The 18,246-nt window shown below is 45.2% G+C and overlaps 1 protein-coding gene across 1 annotated transcript in view; it reads right to left on the bottom strand.

The window, feature by feature from the left end:
• epb41l2 (erythrocyte membrane protein band 4.1 like 2) overlaps positions 1–16,759 on the bottom strand; it is a 33,590-nt gene extending 16,831 nt beyond the window's left edge. The window contains exons 1-6 of the mRNA XM_068753559.1: positions 16,667–16,759; positions 5,881–6,104; positions 5,578–5,757; positions 4,570–4,806; positions 2,010–2,114; positions 1,876–1,918 (exon numbers count right to left, since the gene is read on the bottom strand). Of these exons, the coding sequence (XP_068609660.1) occupies positions 1,876–1,918; positions 2,010–2,114; positions 4,570–4,806; positions 5,578–5,757; positions 5,881–6,090 (775 nt within the window). The 5' untranslated portion in view covers positions 6,091–6,104; positions 16,667–16,759. The remainder of the gene's footprint in view (positions 1–1,875; positions 1,919–2,009; positions 2,115–4,569; positions 4,807–5,577; positions 5,758–5,880; positions 6,105–16,666) is intronic.
• Between the last annotated feature and the right edge of the window lie 1,487 nt (positions 16,760–18,246).

The following is an 18,246-nucleotide window of genomic DNA, read 5'->3' as shown; positions in this document are numbered from 1 at the left end:
ACAAGGTGAAAAATCCACTCCCAGGTTCACGCACGCATGGTGCTTGTTCTTATTCGTTTCACTGATTTCGTTTTGCTGCTGAACACACAGAAAGAGTGAATTCTGAGTGCACCCAGCTCCCGCCTTTGCATGCATGCGTGTGTCGAGGCGAGTTATGCGTCCGGGGCTGAGATGGAGTTTGTGCATCAAAGCACTAAGAGCTTTGAGAGTCTCTCTTGGGACAGGTTTACCTTTCTGCAGGACCAAGTGTTGATGCAAGGCACATACACACGCCGACCATATCAACATCCAATCCTCCATCAGTCTGTGACTCCCTTCGGTCACTCTTCTCTCTTCCCATCATGCCTTTTTGTAGAGCTTATCCCTTTAAAGTACATTTTCTACATCTAGAAATGACTTTGAGGTAACCTGACCCTAATGTTTTTAAACACGCTTGCTCTCATGAGCTTGGGCTTGATGATTTCCGTCTTATTGCTGGACTGCTCACCAGCCACTAGGATCTGATGGCTTAGCTTGATAATATGAACATCATGTGTGGCTGCAGTTAAACATTACAAGCAGCCACGCGACGAAACCTTTCTGCTCGGGTTCCAGTGACATTCAGCGCAACTTCAATACTGGAACAACAGCTTGTGCTCATTATCTGTAAAAGTGAAATCTAAGAAGCAGCTCAGCGTTCGACTTTACGGTGTTTATGTTGAGCTCTAGGAACGACTGAGTACTTTAAGCATTTATTATGATGGACTTCACTGTGTTTTTTTTTGACGGTTAGGTTTCATTTTTGTCTTTCCGACTAATATTAGTTACAGATTTCCATTTCACAGCGTAAAATCTGTCTTCCCGTCAGCTCAATGTGGATCATTGCCAATGGTTTCCTAGAGACATAAGAGATAGTCCAGAATGCCCAATCAGCGTGTCACACAGCCTTTATACCAAAAGACAGATCCTCCCATCTACAAGTGGATGGGTGGGTGGACAAGAAAAGCAGAGCACAAGGATCTACTTGATCTCCTAAAAACTATTACAAAAAGATGTACAGTATATATCTCAGCGACAAATGTTTAAGTCTTAGCTCAGAGTAACGTAGAACCCACGGGATATATAATGCATTCCCATTATAAACACACACAAATATGCAGTAAAGAGTGCATACACCAGCGGGCATGTTTACCACATGATGTCTGCACACGGCCAGCTGTAACTGCCTCACATGCACCAATACTAAAATAACACTTTATGAGTCCAAATTATAGGTTTTCCCTCCCCTTAAAAGTTTAAGTCTGTGTGTAAAAATCCCATTTTGTTTTATATTGTAAAACAACAACAACAGAACGTGAAGCAAAAGCACAGACTGAAGCGTTTCTCTCAAAGAATGTCAGCGGGAGTTACTAGAATGCGTTTCAAAGTCCCTAGAATAAATGATCATGCAAGAAACAAACAGTCCCACCACAAATAACATAACCTCCCATCAGGAGGGAGGAGGAGGAGCAGCCTAACTCATCCCAGCGCTGCAAGATTACGTTTGCCAATGTATTTATGAGGACGGAACTCATTGACGATGAAGACAAGACACCGCCACACCTCGCCCCGCATTTAGAAACTCTCCCACAGTGGATAAAGAGATGGATGAATAATGAAACGGCACAATCACACGCTCCGTGCTGCCAGCGGTGAGCAGACCGAGGGCGACTGGTTTCAGGTGTCTCAGGCTTTGTTCCGCTTAATTAAAAGGTGCTTTTTGCTTGAACTCTTATCAGTTCATTATTTATTATTTCATTAGATGTGCAAGGTTTCTTTATGTGTGAAACATCTTGCAGGCGGCAGGACGGACGGATGGATTTACAATAGGAGTGTGAGCTGAAGAACAAAACTCACTGCGTATCTGTCTTTTGATTTCTTTAGTGGGATCCAACCAGCACTGCAGAGACCAAACGAGAGTTAAACAGAGTCACAAGACAGTATACAGACATGAACATCTTCTGTATGTGTGTGTGTGTGTGTGCGCATACCTGCTGTTCATGGCTGTCCACATATGTCAGACCAAAGTAGTCCTTTTCCATGAGATTAAGGTGCTCACACACCTTAAAGAATAAGTACTGACCCTTAGCACGTTTCTGCAGAGAGATTCAAACACCAAGATTCAAGTTTACAATTGTTATTTATTTTTGATTACATTAATTCAAGCTGAAAATAATGCTCCAAATATAAAAACCTCCATACTCAACTATGACAATGACATTTAGCACATGTACAAGCATAAAGACCTCTACCCAACATATCAGGCCAGCGAGCGTGGCAAGACTGGATGTAAAGAGGATGAAAGAGTGTCCTGAGACCGATGAAAACATCCGTGGTATTTTCCTAAACTCGCTGAAGCACAGACGCCACATACAGAAACTCAGCGTGGATGCCTTGGAGAATGTGACCTTTCATGGTATGTCTGTGTGAGTGTGCCTCAGAGCAAGGCATTTCCTCAGAACAATTCTTTTCAGGCCGCGCAGTCGCAGATTTTTTCTTTTTTTTTTTTATTCGCAAATGCCTGACAGACACTGATCTGCACGATACGAGGGTGTCCGGATAAGGCCTCTCACCGTACGTAATAGTACTTAGATATCGAGTAGCAGCTGCTAGATATGGGTTAAAATCTTCATCATGTTACAACTTCCATCTCACACAACATGAAAAGCTGCAAAAGCTAAATTATCTTAAATCCCTCATCGCTAAATAAAAACCACCATCATTACACGATTAGTTATGTCTGGATCAAGTTGTTTAAATGTAATAACGGGGAAGAAAAACACCATATAATGATCATGACACATTCCTGACCAAAACCTAACGCAGTAGTTAAACCGTGTGACATTAAAATCCTGCTGAAACCGATACCAAGGAAATTCTTAGATGCAGCGTTAGGATCATGTGATGCTAAAACTTCCCTTCGAGTCCGGAATCACAACGAGAGTAGGACAACTGTCTGGAAAATAAAACATAAAATACACAGTAATTTGATTAGGCTTATAGTAGTAGTGTGTGTGTGTGTGTGTGGTATTTTATGTGTTGGAGGCCTGCTGGGCAAAATAGAAAATGTCATCTCTGGAATGTATTGTGCATCGCTCCCTCTCGCGACCTGAATATGACAGTGTGTGTAGGGATGGATGGGTGTGTGTGTGTGTGTGCGCGCGTAGGGATGGATGTGTGTGTGTGTGTGTGTGTGTGTGTGTGTGCGCAGCAGGACAAAAGCATCTAGCAGCAGCATCAGCGTTTTCTGTAGCGAGACAATGCAGCCACTGTTCAAACGACCTTAGACACTCACAGCCGCACTAATGGGCGTTGGCACCGGGCAGATAAGGGAAAAGGGCTCTGCCGTGGTGACCGGCTTACATCGCCCAAACCAAAGAGGGACAATCCAGGCACAGAGGAGGCTCACTGCCCCCCCCCCCCCCCCCCGAGCCACCCTTGAATCAGGCATGTAACTTCCAACAGCTCCAGTGGACTGGATGGGGCTATTCCGGGAAGCCTTCCACTGATTGTGAGAGTGTGGGAATGAGAGGATGGGTATAGCTTTAAAAACAAAATAAAATAAATAAATAGAGCATGCTGTTTGGGAAGGACATGCCTTAACCACAAATCATGGTAATGATGAGGACTAACACAGATGTAGAAGGAATATCAGACGGTCGGCCACGGTGGAGAGACACCAAACGACACTTCTGGGTTCTTCCTTTGCTACTTTCAGGGCGAAGTGTTCTCTGCATTGTTACACCAGCATGTGGGTATGTGCAGGGAGGCTTAGAGCATGTGCCTGTTCGGAAGCAGCAGATGCAGACCACTAATCTGGTGGGACCCTCATAATCTGCCAGTTTTTTAGCGTGTGTGTGTGTGTGTGTGCGTGTGTGTGCGCGTGCGTGCGTGCGTAACCAGACAAGCCCCTGTAGCGCGTCCTGGATTCATCCCCTAAACCCCACCCAAAGCCTGTGAGTGGGTGCTTCTGCCATAACTGCACCTTGAGTCAGAAAGTTAAACACCCCCCCCCGACGCTCACACCGAGACACACACGCAGAAAGACACACACCGAGACACACACACACCAGCTCTGATCCCATTAGCAATTATATCACTGACGTGTGGACTGGCAAGAGGACATGATGGACAGTGAGGCAAACGTCTTTGTCAGGAGCCAGAAGAAATAAAACGTCTCATTAATCCTCCTGCTAAGGAATGATGCCGCTAGTTAAAGGGACTATTTTGTCTTCCGCCATTACCGCGAGGACATTTGTTCTGCAGGCCTGCTCCTGTGCTCCGTGCGTTCTGCAGCTTTGGTTCCACGTGAACCGAGCTAACCCCGATGTGCTTTCTTTTCTTGACTGAGGAGATGTTGAAGAGCATGTGGGGCGGTGTTTAAATAACCAGCAGCAGCAGGACAGGCTGCTGGAACACCGGATTGGAACGAGACGGAAAGTCGACCTTCCAAGTCCTCAGATTCGCTGCATCCAGACCCTTCTAATGGATCGACTCGAAATATCATCCCCCTCTTCATCGCGCGCATGTGCATCCGCGTCCGAGTCTCACCTCCACTTCACACGCGTAGTCCGTCCCGTCCAGGAGGGTCACATGACACACCACCAGCTTCATCTTGGTCTTCCTCACCAGGCGAAGAGGAGACTGGAAAATAGAGGTCTGGCCTCCTCCTTCCTGTTGGTCTTCAGTTTTCCCTTCCTGCTCCTTCGCTCCTTCCTCCTCTTTTATCACCTTGGATTTCTCAGGACTTTTCTCGGGACTCACTTGCACCTTCTCCTCCTTTGCAGGCTGAACGATAGAGGAGAGAAAATAATGTCAAGACACCTAAAATCTGGTTTTCCCCCCGAAACCAAGTCAGGATGAACCGTTTTCTCTTCCTGCTCAAGGTTGAATATCGTGATATGAAATGCAGGCGTTCCTTTTTGGCTTGATCACTAAAATACTGACGTCATCGGGTGGGCCTGGGTGTCTTAATGCGATCACTGCCTGTGTGTGTTTCATTATTTCTCTCCCTCCGTCTCGTAGCCGAGGCGATGGAGGACATCTGCTCAGGCCTGGGGGGGGGGGGGGGGGACGTGTTTGGAGATGTTTTCATCTTGTAGCAGGGGAAAACACACACCGACACGTGGCATCAAGGGAAAACAACTTGCATTCCATTTGTAAATAGTAAATAATTATAGGAATCAAATATTTTATTTGAGGAATGTACCGTAATTCTTTTCCTTTTCTTGCAGAGCGATTGAAATGAAGATTGCAGCTTATGGCCACAGATTTGAGTGTATATTCATAATGTTATATTGTTATCTGTCGCCAGCCTTTGAGGTGCGGGTGGATGCTTTTGACGTTTTTGTGCAGAGCTACGCTAGCTGTAGCTTCTCACAGTGTGGACCGACACACGCTTCACTCATTTTAGGGGCGGATGCTTCGACATTTTTTACATTTTTCCTTCCCTCGCTCATCGATAATCTGTGAACGTCCGTGCGAGGCCTTGAGCAGCCTGCTGGGAAAACCCCCGTGAACGTTGTCGTTCAGCGCATGAGCCCGACGTACCGATGATACCTCAGCGTCTGCGCCGGCAGGACATTCCGCTTCCGTTTCCGTCGCTTGCTCCGACTTCGCGGCGTCCTTCTCTTCCACTTCCTCTGCGTGACCGTTCACTTCTAGGGTGGGCCCCTCCTCTTCCTGCGTCACCTTGCTCGCGGCGTCCTCCGTGAGTGGGATCTCCGTGGTCGGGGAGGTCTTCAGGGGTCAGGCGGTATCAAAACGCATTAACACACAGTTATGTTTGGAACATAAAACAACTAACAGGTATTAAATCGAGGTTCCAGAACGTCATTTGTAATTATTTAATAAGCCTTCTACCTGGCTCTGAGACTTCTGCTTCTTAAGCCACGTCGGCAGATAACGAGATATTCCTTTTCCCTCTTTCCCGTTCGGACTTTCCTCCACCTCTCCCTCGACGGTCGCTGCCTCGCGAGTTTCTTCTGTGACTTTTTCCGACTGGTCCGACTGAGCGACCGACTCCTCTGCTTTCTCCTTCACCTCCGTCTCGGAGCCCGCCTCTGTTGTCATGGTGACACGTCAACCTGAAAAGAGAGAGAGAGAGAGAGAGAGAAAGATGGAAAGGGATGAGAGAGTTGGAAGATAATTAGATGTGAGAGACGGTGAATATTAAGATGTGCTGACTGCGGGTTTGTCGGGTTCTAGCAAATCATGGAGAGCTGGAGAAAAATCAGTCAGGCGGTATTTGGAGCAAAAATTAAACTTTCATGACTTGCATCTTTTATAAATGTGCCTCCTGTTTCTTTTTCATTGAGGGATTAATGTTCTTCCTTTTCTTTAAAATGATAATTCCTCTGTGTAAATATATCATTCCGTACTGCAAGTCAGCTCAGTTAGGAAATACCCAAGCCCAAAGCCAAGTCAAGAATCCAGCCCTTTGGATCGCAGCGCCGAAAAACATCCATTTCTTCGGCTGGAGATGTTTGAGTTTTATGCGAGTATACACAAAAAAAGCAACGGTAACAATGTCATGATGTCACACAAGGACTTCCATATGGCCCAACAGCTGGCTCACAGCTGGCGTGCACACATTTGCATAAAACACCCACCAATACACACAAGGAAAGCAGAGGAATTACTCAACTCTTAACATGTGAGTCATCCTATAACCATGGAGCCGGGGTGCACACACACACACACACACACACACACACACACACACACACACAGCCTATAACAGCAACAGACACAAATTTTTTTGATAACATGAGATGACCAGAGGTCTGGAGGAGTTTCTACCTGAACAGTTCGCTGTATGTGTGTGTGTGTGCGTGCACGCGTGGATGTGCATTCAGCATTGGGGTCAAACATGATTCAGACGCGATGAATTCATTGTCATTCACTGTCCTCCACATTATGCAGCTTTCTCAGCGTCACCGTCCCCCTCTCTAATTCTATTATTCATCACCTTCATTTTACTTCTTACCATCTCACCAATTACGCGACTCTCATTTCTGGCCTGTTACCTTCAATGAGAGAGGACACACACACACACACACACACACACAGCGAATAGTCACTTTGATTTATCAGATGTTACTGATTTCTCAGCAGCTACTGGATGGACTGATACGAGACTTGAATAATTAATGTCCCCCCCCCTTGAGCATATTTTTGTCTTTGAGCATTTGTCAGAATAACCTGTTCGTTCTTCCGACCACCCAAGAACCATGTAAAGCCGTCTGTCGCTACAACCTCCGAGCCGTTCCCCTAAGATGTTGTGTGTTTTTAAATGCATCAGAGTGTGTTGGCGTGAGTTGGCATCCGACTGAAGCTTTTTTATAAAGATGTTTGTCACGGCCTCGCTGGCCTGCTTTAAACCGCCCCTCCCTCTACGACAGCCGGACACCGGGAACCTTGTTCAACCTCTCTCAAAGCTTTCAAGCCCACTCTGCTCTCTCTCTCCATCTCTGTCCATCCACCCACCCACTCTACTCTCTGTGTCACCAGATCTCTGTACTCACCTCTCTCTCTCTCTCTCTCACTCGCTCTCCTCTGTTGATTCCTGTTTTCCAGAACCCTTTCAAGCCCCCTCCCATTGTTGGCTTGCATTATTTCCCCCTAAACCCCTCCTTTACCTCTCTTCTTCCCACAGTCCATGAAAATAGCAGCGACATTACAACAGCCTCCAGTACATTTAAGTGAGACTGAACTGAACTGAACTCCTCTTCACGAGGAAGAGTTGTAGCGATGGCTCTTCTCAAACGGTGAATTAGCAGCGTTCCACGTATTCCCTCATCTTATCGTTATCTAAAAGCTTCACGTATCTGCCGATGACAGCTTATCAGTATTTATTTTAGATTCACATGGTATTTTTAATCTTATTTGCTTGCACCACACTCAGATTAGAGGGTTTTTTTTAACTAAAAGTTCCACTGACTGTAAATGTTCAATGAACTCGTAATAGAGTATGAAAAATTAGCTGCTTTGCCACACAAAAACCTAGAAGCAGTCGTCCATCATGTTTCTGTTCTTAAAGCAAACACTCAACTAATGGTCTTACCTATCGTTGCCTCCTCTTTTCTCCTGTAACGCCACTCCTTTTGCCTCCTCTAATTATTCACTCTCTTTTTTGCACCTCTCTCCCTTTTACTCCTCCAGTTTTTGGTTTTCCGCGACCTCCTAGTAAGATTCCCGTCCTACAAACACATCGCGGCTGATGCCCCCCTCCATCCTCTCCTCTCCTCTCCTCTCCTCCTTCCCTCGAGACTCGCTCCGAGAAACGAGGGCAGAAAACGAGAGAGAGAACTGGGTTGCTGGGGTGGGTGGAGACGGCGAAGAGGAGGGTGTGTGTGAAAGAATGGAGAAAAGCAGAGGAGAAGAAAGTGCAGGAAGAAGAGAGAGACGAACAATAAATGGGAAGCGGGGGGTAATTGTGTTTGCCTATTGGGCCTGATTACTAACTAAAAATTATATTCGTAAAGTTCTATTAAGACGCAATAGACGACTGAAGGAAATGCACTACTACCTAGGATAAAGTAAAGTAATACGATATTATAACGAACTTCCTGGTCTGGTCTGCAGTAAAGAGATTAGCTTTCTTTTAAAGAGGTAAACAGGGGAGAACTGGAGAGGAGAGGCGTGGACGTTTTTCACCTTCGTTTTTCTTCAACTATCTGATGATGAAGAAGATATGACAACACACACACACCCGTCCTCCCCCCCCACTCCGACACAAATGGGAAGGGGCACAGAGGAGAGGAACTGCCTTCCATGGCAACGACATTCATGGACTACAACTATAAATCCCCATGGAGGCAAGAGATTACCACAGCAAAAATACAGATTAGTGGGCAGGCGTAGAAGTGACAATAGAGATTATTACCGTGCATAAACCCATTTCAGGTCAGATTAGATGTTACATGCTGAACATACAGAAAATTGCAAAGCCATCAGCACCCCCCCCCCCCCCCCCCCCCCCCCCCCCCCCCTCCTACTCGACATATCGCCGAGTCATCACAGCCAACAGAAAACAGTGCTTGGTTTATTGATGGCCTACAAAATGATACCAAATCCGGAGTCCAGGGCAGATGGTATGCTAACTGCTAACTGCTAGTAACACTTGTTCCTCAAAAGACACGCAGCTATCAAACCAATGTTCTCTGGATCTATCCCCTATTGAGACAATCAAGGGTGTATCAGAGGGAAACTGTTGCTAGTTTTCAAAGTTAAGACGTAGATTTTGCTATTTTAGACACTTAATTCATCATGAATGTCTGGTGGGGGGAAATATGCAGCCCATCAAGTCTCCACAGATATATTTCAGTCTTAAGGACCAAGACCGCCAACCACAGATTCATGGCTCTAGCATGGGTTAAAATAAAATCCTGATATTTGTTCTGGTCATAGAAACAGAACCCAAAATGTGAACTGAAGCGAGATCCATAAAAAAAGAAGACCTTTCTGACAGCTGAATGCAACATTTTCAAAAGGAAGAATTAGAACTACAATGACCACAATCCAGTTGAAATGAACTCAAACTCCCAAAACAGTGAGGCAACAACCCGACAACTATTCTATTCTACTGCAATACACATGAACTGAATCTCAATCTGGGCATGATCTGTCCATCTACCGAGCAATGACGCGTGCACGTGCACACACACACACACACACACACACACACACACACACATACACACAAGAAGCAGACCACGTGTAACCAAAAGGGTCATCACACACTCAGAGAAGCTGAACATTATGAGATTGTGTTGAAACTCACCAACAAAAATCACATTCACACTCGATGGTGTGAAAATTCAGAACACGCCCCCAAGTCCCTTCACGCCGCACTCAAACGGTGGATTACACAAAGGATAATCCCCGTGTATGTTTGTGTGTCTGTCTGCCTCTCCGCCAGCTGTCTTCCTCTCCTCCTCCTCCTCCTCCTCTTCTTCCTCCCTCCCCCCTCTCGGGTGCACCTGATCAACACCTGTCTGTGTTCAGAACACAACCGCCCACGCTAAAGCCCCCAGGTGCCTCTGCACCGTCTTCAACAAATGAACGGTCGGTTCATAAGGTGTGGTTACAGACTGTGTCATCACTTTAATTACTCTACCATTACTTCCAGCTCATAACTACCGGTGCCATTAACAGCTGCAGAACTTTACGGCATAAACCACCGAGTTCAACAACACCGGCGTTCCCTTATTCAACCGCGAGTCGTATCCGTCCCAACTAGAACTAAAATAGTCTGCAAATGACGGATGTAACGTTTTATTGTCACGCAAATTCCAATTTATTTGTCAGTTTGTAAAGTTTGATCCAAAGTTGTTTCAAAATTCTGACAATTTAATTTTGCAAATAAAAAAAAAATAAAAAACACAAAATGAAAACACTTGGAAAAACAAAAAAGGTGCCTGATGAAGGGAAACGACACATCACAAATCCCAGCTCCTGAAGTTGTTCTCTTTGTAAGAGTGGAAGAACAGCGGGTCAAGCTCATAACGACCATTGTTGCCTGCTAAACGCCCCTATTCAGCGATTAAAGCAGTCGGGCGGGAGCGCCTTGTCAGCGTGAACGTGTGAATGGTTGTGCATGTGTGGAGAGGGTGAGGCAAGAGCAAAAGAGAGGATGCAGTTTACTCTGTGAAAAGGATGGAGGGTGGGGGGGGTAAGAAAGGAGGCGTTACCTGGGGGGAGAGAAAAGAGCAGGTGTGTAAAGAGAAAAGAAAGGCGGTGAAAACTGACACACCTCGACAGTCTCAGCCCTAAAATAGGAGAGGGTGCGGCGCTACTATGGTGAAGTACAGCCCATAGGGGCTGGAGACAATCGGGGGGGGGGGGGGGCATGAGGGCTCATCAGTGGCAAGTTGATGCACATGGAGCAGGTAAGATCACAGACCGCTGGTTAGAGAGTCAACATGTTATTCACAGGGTTTCCCCCGCAAAGATTTACAGCAGAGCCCCCCCCCCCCCCACCTCAGATGAAACAAAGAGCCTCTGAAATACAACACCAGGATTAAGCTTCAGAGGAAACCAGCAGTGACGACACAGCCTGCAGGAAAGGTTCGAAACACTGAGGAACCCAAACGCCGTGTGTTTGTTCAGATCCGCCGGTGAATCAGGACGTCCGTTTCTCACTGCACGGTTACTCCATGAACTTTAACTTCTTACTATCTATCGGCGCGGTAATAGTCCCGCTGGACCGCGGTACTTTGGTTTAGTCCTCCAGGGGAACAGTTTACGAGGCTTGTGGGCGCTCAAGCCTCGTAAACTGTCGCTTGAGGAAGAAACAACGTCCAAGTCGCTGTTCATGAATAACATCAAGCAACATTCATGATTATCCCCTGAAAGAGCGCCGTGTTCCGGCAAAATAGCACGATCGGGACGAGAAGTAGCCATCGTAATAAAGGCACCGAAACGCACATCTGTAATTCAGCGTAGCCGTTGCTATAGCCTCTTGGCGCGTCGCAAAGCACGAGCCATACGGGATCCAGCCTTTCACTCTCCGCGGCTAAAAGGTTTGCGTTTTGGAAGCCACGATATTCCTACACCAGGAAATATAACCCCATGACACAAACGCGCATCAAAATGCGAAATGTGTTTTCTCAGGCATCGGGTCAACGACATAACTAGAGAGATTATATAGGCGCCTGTATCAGCTGATCCCAGAGCAGCGCCCTCTGGCCCTGTAGCAGGAAACAGGAAGCGAGGCAAATCGGGGAACCAAAACCCTCTCTGTATCATACTTTGGGATGATGCGTCGAGGCAGCGTAAGATCAGGGCAGTTGAAGAATCTATGACGGCTGATCTCGTTCTTTGAACTCGCTTCCAGGAGTGACAGCGGCCACCTGAAACACTGATTCACATCTGGAGGAATGTAGTCCTCGTTCTATAGGCAAGGCTGATGTTTTTAATCAATATAGGACTGACTGATTGAGCAGCTGAGTGATAAAATGACTGATGATCAGCACTGGTTATTGTCCTGCACCAAGGTTAACCCTTTCAAAATAAAAGGGGCCAGCTGCTTCCTTCTACCTCATCAGGAAACGATGAGCAATGAAACATGGCGTCTTTATTTACTTATACTATCATTGCAGCTGCTCAGAGGTGAGAAAATTCATTTGGATTTCTTTTATGTAGGTTAAAAAGACCTTCTCTCCCACACCTCGTCCACTGATACAGCATACAGGCCAGGGTTTTGACCCTTGACCTGTGCAATGCTCCTGATGAAGACTCCTCTTCATCTGAATCTGCTCTTCAAACATTTCGCCAACCTCTCCTCAAAGGTCTGCTTGGCCTCCCTCTCAACCCTCACGCCCCAGAAAACTCCTCATCCCTCCCTCTTTAGGCCCCTGGCACGCTATCAACACCTCCTCCGCGAATGAATGGTCAACTCGTGATGATTGATGTAATTTAATGAATGATTAAAGGATGAACGAGCGGATCCATCAATCGCAGACAGAATGGCTGCCTGAACGGCTGCCTGAATGATAAGATCCACCAGATAGCAGCTGATGTGCAGCGTCAGCGTCAAAGGCACGACTCGCCCAAAATAAAGCACGTTTGAATCCTGCCTTTCCTTCCAGGCACAGCGCGGCGTCATCGCGGAAACAAGTCAACTGCATCTCCCGATTACTCTCTGCATGATTGCGTTGAGGTTCTATGCTCCACCCTATTCCCTTTCCGCATGCTAGGGCCCCTGCATGCGTGTGTGTGTGTGTGCGGTTGTTTCAAGGGGCCCGTTGTACAACGAATAATTCCGTTGTGTGCTTGCAGTGTAACAATGATAACAATAAAGCTTTCTCTCATTCTCTTTGCAAACCTGTGACTTCCTGTTTAAAGTGACCAGTAGGCTGATTTCAACTAAAGCTCACGTAAACGGAAGGTCAGTGAACACAACTATAACATCTACACAGTCTACCGTTACATGGTGGAAGCTTTTATGGACAATATCCACATTCAAAACACAATATTAGCATCTCATCAATGTTGAGGAAGCATATCTTGAAGTTGTAGCGCTGATTAACGGTTATGAGACCAACAGAAAATCATCATCAAAACTGATTAGAATAGTTTAAAGTGCGTGTTCTCTGGCGTCGATGATTCGTCGCCGCGTTGTGACGGATGTTTAGCTCACACGGCGCTATTTAAAAGCATCTTTTTTTGGGGGGGGCCCCCGATATAAACCACATGCCAACATTTCCTCCCGTAGCCTCTGAAGCGGACGCCTTCTGAACGATGAGGCTCCGCTCCATCCTGCCAGGCTCTGCTCAGCCTCTCTGGCAGAATGTGACCCTTAATCGGTTTTTAACTGCGTTGGGCCCGCAGCCAAAGCCACGGGCCCACACTCCGTTTGATTCTATTGCTTCTTTCAGAGCTGGACACTTGCTCGTTTGCCCTCTCTTTCTTGCTCTGGTGCAAAAAAAAAGTGCCCCTTTAAACAGGGATTTCTGATTCTCCGCTAATAGAGCCTGCTATTTGACAAAACACCACAAATCTATTAACCTGCTAACTCGAGCCTGTTGGTTCAGAGAAAGAACACAAATACTTCAACAGTAACACAACAATGTATTTCATTAAACACTCTGGGTCCAGCGTTGGCTTTCAGACACCCTCTTACGCAGATAAACATCCTCTCCCTCTACCACCAGTCCCCTTTTTTTTTTACTCTCTCGCCCCAGCCATCCTCCACCTCGACGGTGGCGATAAGCTGAACATGCATTTCAGTTTCCATTTATCCACGCCTCTCTGACTTTCTCTCCACGAATTGGAGTCCCGCCGAGCCGAGCGCCTCTGAAAGCTGGCGGTTGATGCTCTGTCGGGCATGGCTGACCGCTGCGCTGCAGAATATGTCCGCCTTCGTAATTGTTGTGGCCTTCCCGAATATCACTACAATGGCAGAGGAGACAATGGATTGTGATTTAGACACACAGGAATCAGCTACACTTTCAGAAAGGAAGAGGAGGACATAAAGAGCTGATCCACGCCGTAACCAACTGAAGGGAGTTTTCTCTGTGCTTCTTTTCTCAGCATGTCAGCAGTCCTTCAGTCTGATACCGGACAGTACGACTACTTATCTATTGGGGTTAGGGTTGATGCGTTTTGCTCCCTTTGATCCGACAGGGTCAGGATGAAAACACGCAAACACCGAGTGATGTTCCCTAGACTTTCCGAATGGTTAAGCAATATCTCTGACTCTCTCCATCGCTTTCTCTCGCTCTCTCTCGCTTGTGTTTTCCTTGCTTTCGCCTTTTGTCACTCTCTATCTCCAGTTCCCTATTTTTGTCCGCTTGTCGTCATACCCTTGATAGAAGACCAGAAAAAAGAAAGTGTGTGTTCTTTGTGCAAATCGACGAATCTGTCTGTTCTCTCGCAAAAAAACAACAATTGTTTCAGATTTTTTTGTTATAAAAAGGCATCTGTGGGAAAATGAAGCAAAATTAAATCATTTCAAAAAGGGCAATTCAATTTAAAATAAATACAAATAATAATAAAAGCACACTAAAATTACTGTAAATGAAATGCTTTAGCTCGTCATGAGAAGAAAAATTGTGCAGTCATTCTCGATAAGCCAGAAATGGTCGCAGCGACCTTTAATGAGCAGATTCTCCCACCAGACCAACCAATTAGGGCTCATCTCATTAGCGGGTTTGACAGAGCCACCAGTGTTCTGCACATCTCGGGAGGCTGAGAATGAACACGGCCCCTGATGATGACAGATAAACTGTCCACACAGAGACAGGCCTGGCAGGAGAAGAACAAGAGCAGCAGACATGCCAACAGCTGGAGCTGCGCACGTGCAGAACGATAAATGCTCCAATGCAGAGGCTGCGTCTGCTATGGCTATCATCAGAAACGCTTCAATCTCTTTAGAACGCATTAAGGAGCATCATGCAATTTGATGCAAAAGTTTCCCCTTCACGCACTAAATAACAAACACAATACAAGTCTACGCAACAGCACTGCAGAAAGATTATATGCCCTATTCAAACAGGGGGGGTAAATGAACACCACGGTCGCTTTGAGATTCTTAGTTACGGTGCTGTTGTACAAGTTTGGATTCTCAAACTAATCAGGAACTCATTTAAGTGGAAAATAGTCTTTCAGTCAGTAAACCTTAGAGGGATTGTACTTTTTTTAAAAACCGGAATAAAACATGGATCTCCATAAAATGATCTACGGCTCATTCTCACATCCATGTAGCCGACAGGCCGTGTGGCTGGCTGGATGACAACCCCGTTATGTAATCCATCAGTTCTCCCCTGGCTCCCACTCATCTCTTTGAGAGGCTTAGATTTGGACTAAAAGATTATGGCCCGGTCTTCCATTTTCAAACAAAAGGCAATTACGCTTCCATCAAGCTACTTCTAGGTGTAAGAAATAATTGATGGAAATAATTACGTTTGAGTAGTCTTCCACTTTCTGGATATTACCATAACAGAGAGACAAAAAAAAAAAAAAACAGCAAACTTTACTCTAGTTTCCATTTATCGACCTCCACTTCTGCAGAGAACCGAGTATAGCATCTACGTTTATGCGTACGGAAACGCAACTGTAGTTTATACCCATCACAATGGCTGCACAGAGTATAACAAAAGGTCACAGGGGTCTTCAGACTTTTCATTCTCGATTTCCCCTAAGTCAATTAATGGAAAACAAATGCACTCCTATTCTTACCAATAGGCGCAATAAGACGTGAACAGATATCGTTCCAAAAGCTCCCACTAACTGTACATTAGGGACCACGTCACAAACAATCATTCCTAACATTTGCCTGTCTTTTCAGAAAAGGAAAAGGCGTCAATCAGCCTGAGAACTGGTCAACTGACCGTGGCACCGTACAGAAAACGAAATAATGGCCCGACTTTCTGCACGTCAGCACAATTTAAAGTCGATCACAAGTCGAACCCTCACCATCTGTCTGAGTCACACCAATGTAAAGCACTGAACAACCAAATCCAAGACTTTTGATCTTAAATCATTATGATGTGATTTTAGCATCTTTGATGCCCAAACCACGTCAGCTGCCACTATAGAAGGCACCTTAAATTAAAATGGTACTTTAAACGTGTTTCATTTAGTTATTGCCGGCAAAACACGAAGGAAAGGAGGACTGTACTGCTCTAACATTCTATCTAATAAATATATTCATATTCATCATCAAGACACACTAAAATCACAAAACCATTGATGTGACCCAGCGGTGGGAAGCAGCGACACAAACAGTCCCATAATTCAGATTGAAGATTCTTTATTGTCATTATGCTAACATAAAAAAGCAAAACAAGGAAATATGTACACAAAAATAGAATCACATAGCTTTGATGTTTAGCATCACGTTAAAGAATCATCCACCAAATAATGCTCGTTGGCTTCAGGACTTCACCTCCACCAGGAAACACAACCACAGCGCCGCGGCGGCGTCGATTCATTTAGGATTTGACTTTAACACGCTCGTGAAGGCGGGCTTCGAACATGTGATGCTAGCCGCTTAAAGCGACTTAACCTACGGCGGGACATGAAAGCATCTGAGGCGGAGAAGATAACCGGGGACAACGCAGAAGAGAGGCGCCGTAAAGGAGCGCCTCGCATCGACGGCATCGCCCCGCGATTTCTAACACGCGTTGATATGAATCGTTACCTGATGGATTCTTCAACGACGCCTGTGTGGAAGTTTTACAAACGTGGCCTTTCACTCCGCTGCCCTCCAAACATAAAGCACGGGTCCCTCCACCTACCTCAGGCTCCCAAAAAAACCTCCACCACGCTAAATACCGACAATCTGGCAAAGGCTTAGAGCAGACGTGTCCATCAATCTCAAGACCCGCCCCATACAGTGAAAAACATCTTTTCACTCCCTCCCATTGGCTAGAAGGATACTGTATTAAATGTTGAGACATGATTGGTCACTTGCGCTATCCAGTCACGTTAGAGGGCCGTTCCAAGTGGACGGACCACTCCTAGTGTGGCAAGGCAGCGCCCTCTAGAGGATGAATATAATCACTGTTATATCGTTAGCCTCATCGCATAATTGCCCAAATTATTATTATTATTTGTAATTATTAATTATTATTATATTTAATCTCCTAACACTGCTGCTTAAACCTGCCTTATTTGCCACCGGAACGCTTGTTTCTGCTTCCGCCCTAGTCATTTCTTTGACAGGCATTTTTGACGCACAAAGATGGCGGCCCCCATGAAAAAGAGGGTTCTGCTGGCCACAATTGAAGCATTAGCTCTTCTATTTGATTCACCTGGTAAGATAGTTCATATTTCTATACAGTAAATGTACTTTCAGTCATTCATAGGGATTAGGAACTGTGCCATGCCTTCCTGGGAGACACGCAAGATGTATATCCAGACTTTAATGGAAAATGTAAGTGGTTAGTCCCAGCAGATATGTCATCTGGTTTCACGGCAGCTTTACTTTTAATGTGTCTTGATTGGCTATTTTACTTTCCTTTAACCGCAGGTGGCCATAAAGCAGAAGAAAGGCGGTGTTACATCAAGGAGAAAAATGTCTCTATCATGCCGCTTGCAACTGGCAGATAGAACTTGTTCACACATCTGGTTGAACTCACTGTTACAATACCAATAAAAAAATACTTTACTGTCCTTGCAGAAAAGTTTGTTTTTTGCTTGTTTTCCAAAAACATTCAAATATGATTTTATGATTTTTATGCTATTAGGCTAACAATATGTTGTTTGTGACTTCTGTCTGTGAAAGGTGCTAGATTAATAAAATGTACTTACTTACTTAATTCTTTAAAAATATATATTATTTTGAGACCACAATTGCTACCGTTGGAATAGGCATTTATGGATTTTAATTATTTCTTAGAAATTGCACATTAATAGCAAGTATTTATCAAAATCAGTCCGGGAAATGCAACAATTTTGGTCAGTATTGATCCATAATTAAAGGATTATTTATTACAAAACAACTGACAATCAATAGAAGTTGATGAATCTGTTTGTTTGCACACACAAAGGGCAACTACTGCTTTGCACCTACACCGACTCTCTCAATCAGATTATGGAAGATCATGAGATCGAATTATAGTATAAGGCAGCATGGAAGTTTGACATCTACTGAAGAGGAGCAAACTAACAGGTAAAAACAACCACTGTGTATAATAGGATGGTAGGAGCATCTCTGACAGAATGAGTGAATTATTCATATATAACTGATTTTAAAAGATGTTTTTTTCAAAACTCTAC

Source organism: Brachionichthys hirsutus, chromosome 20 (assembly GCF_040956055.1).
Source record: "Brachionichthys hirsutus isolate HB-005 chromosome 20, CSIRO-AGI_Bhir_v1, whole genome shotgun sequence".
Classification (NCBI taxonomy): Eukaryota; Metazoa; Chordata; class Actinopteri; order Lophiiformes; family Brachionichthyidae; genus Brachionichthys; species Brachionichthys hirsutus.
The sequence above is the reverse complement of the archived record's forward strand: the minus strand, read 5'-3'. Positions and strand labels throughout refer to the sequence as shown.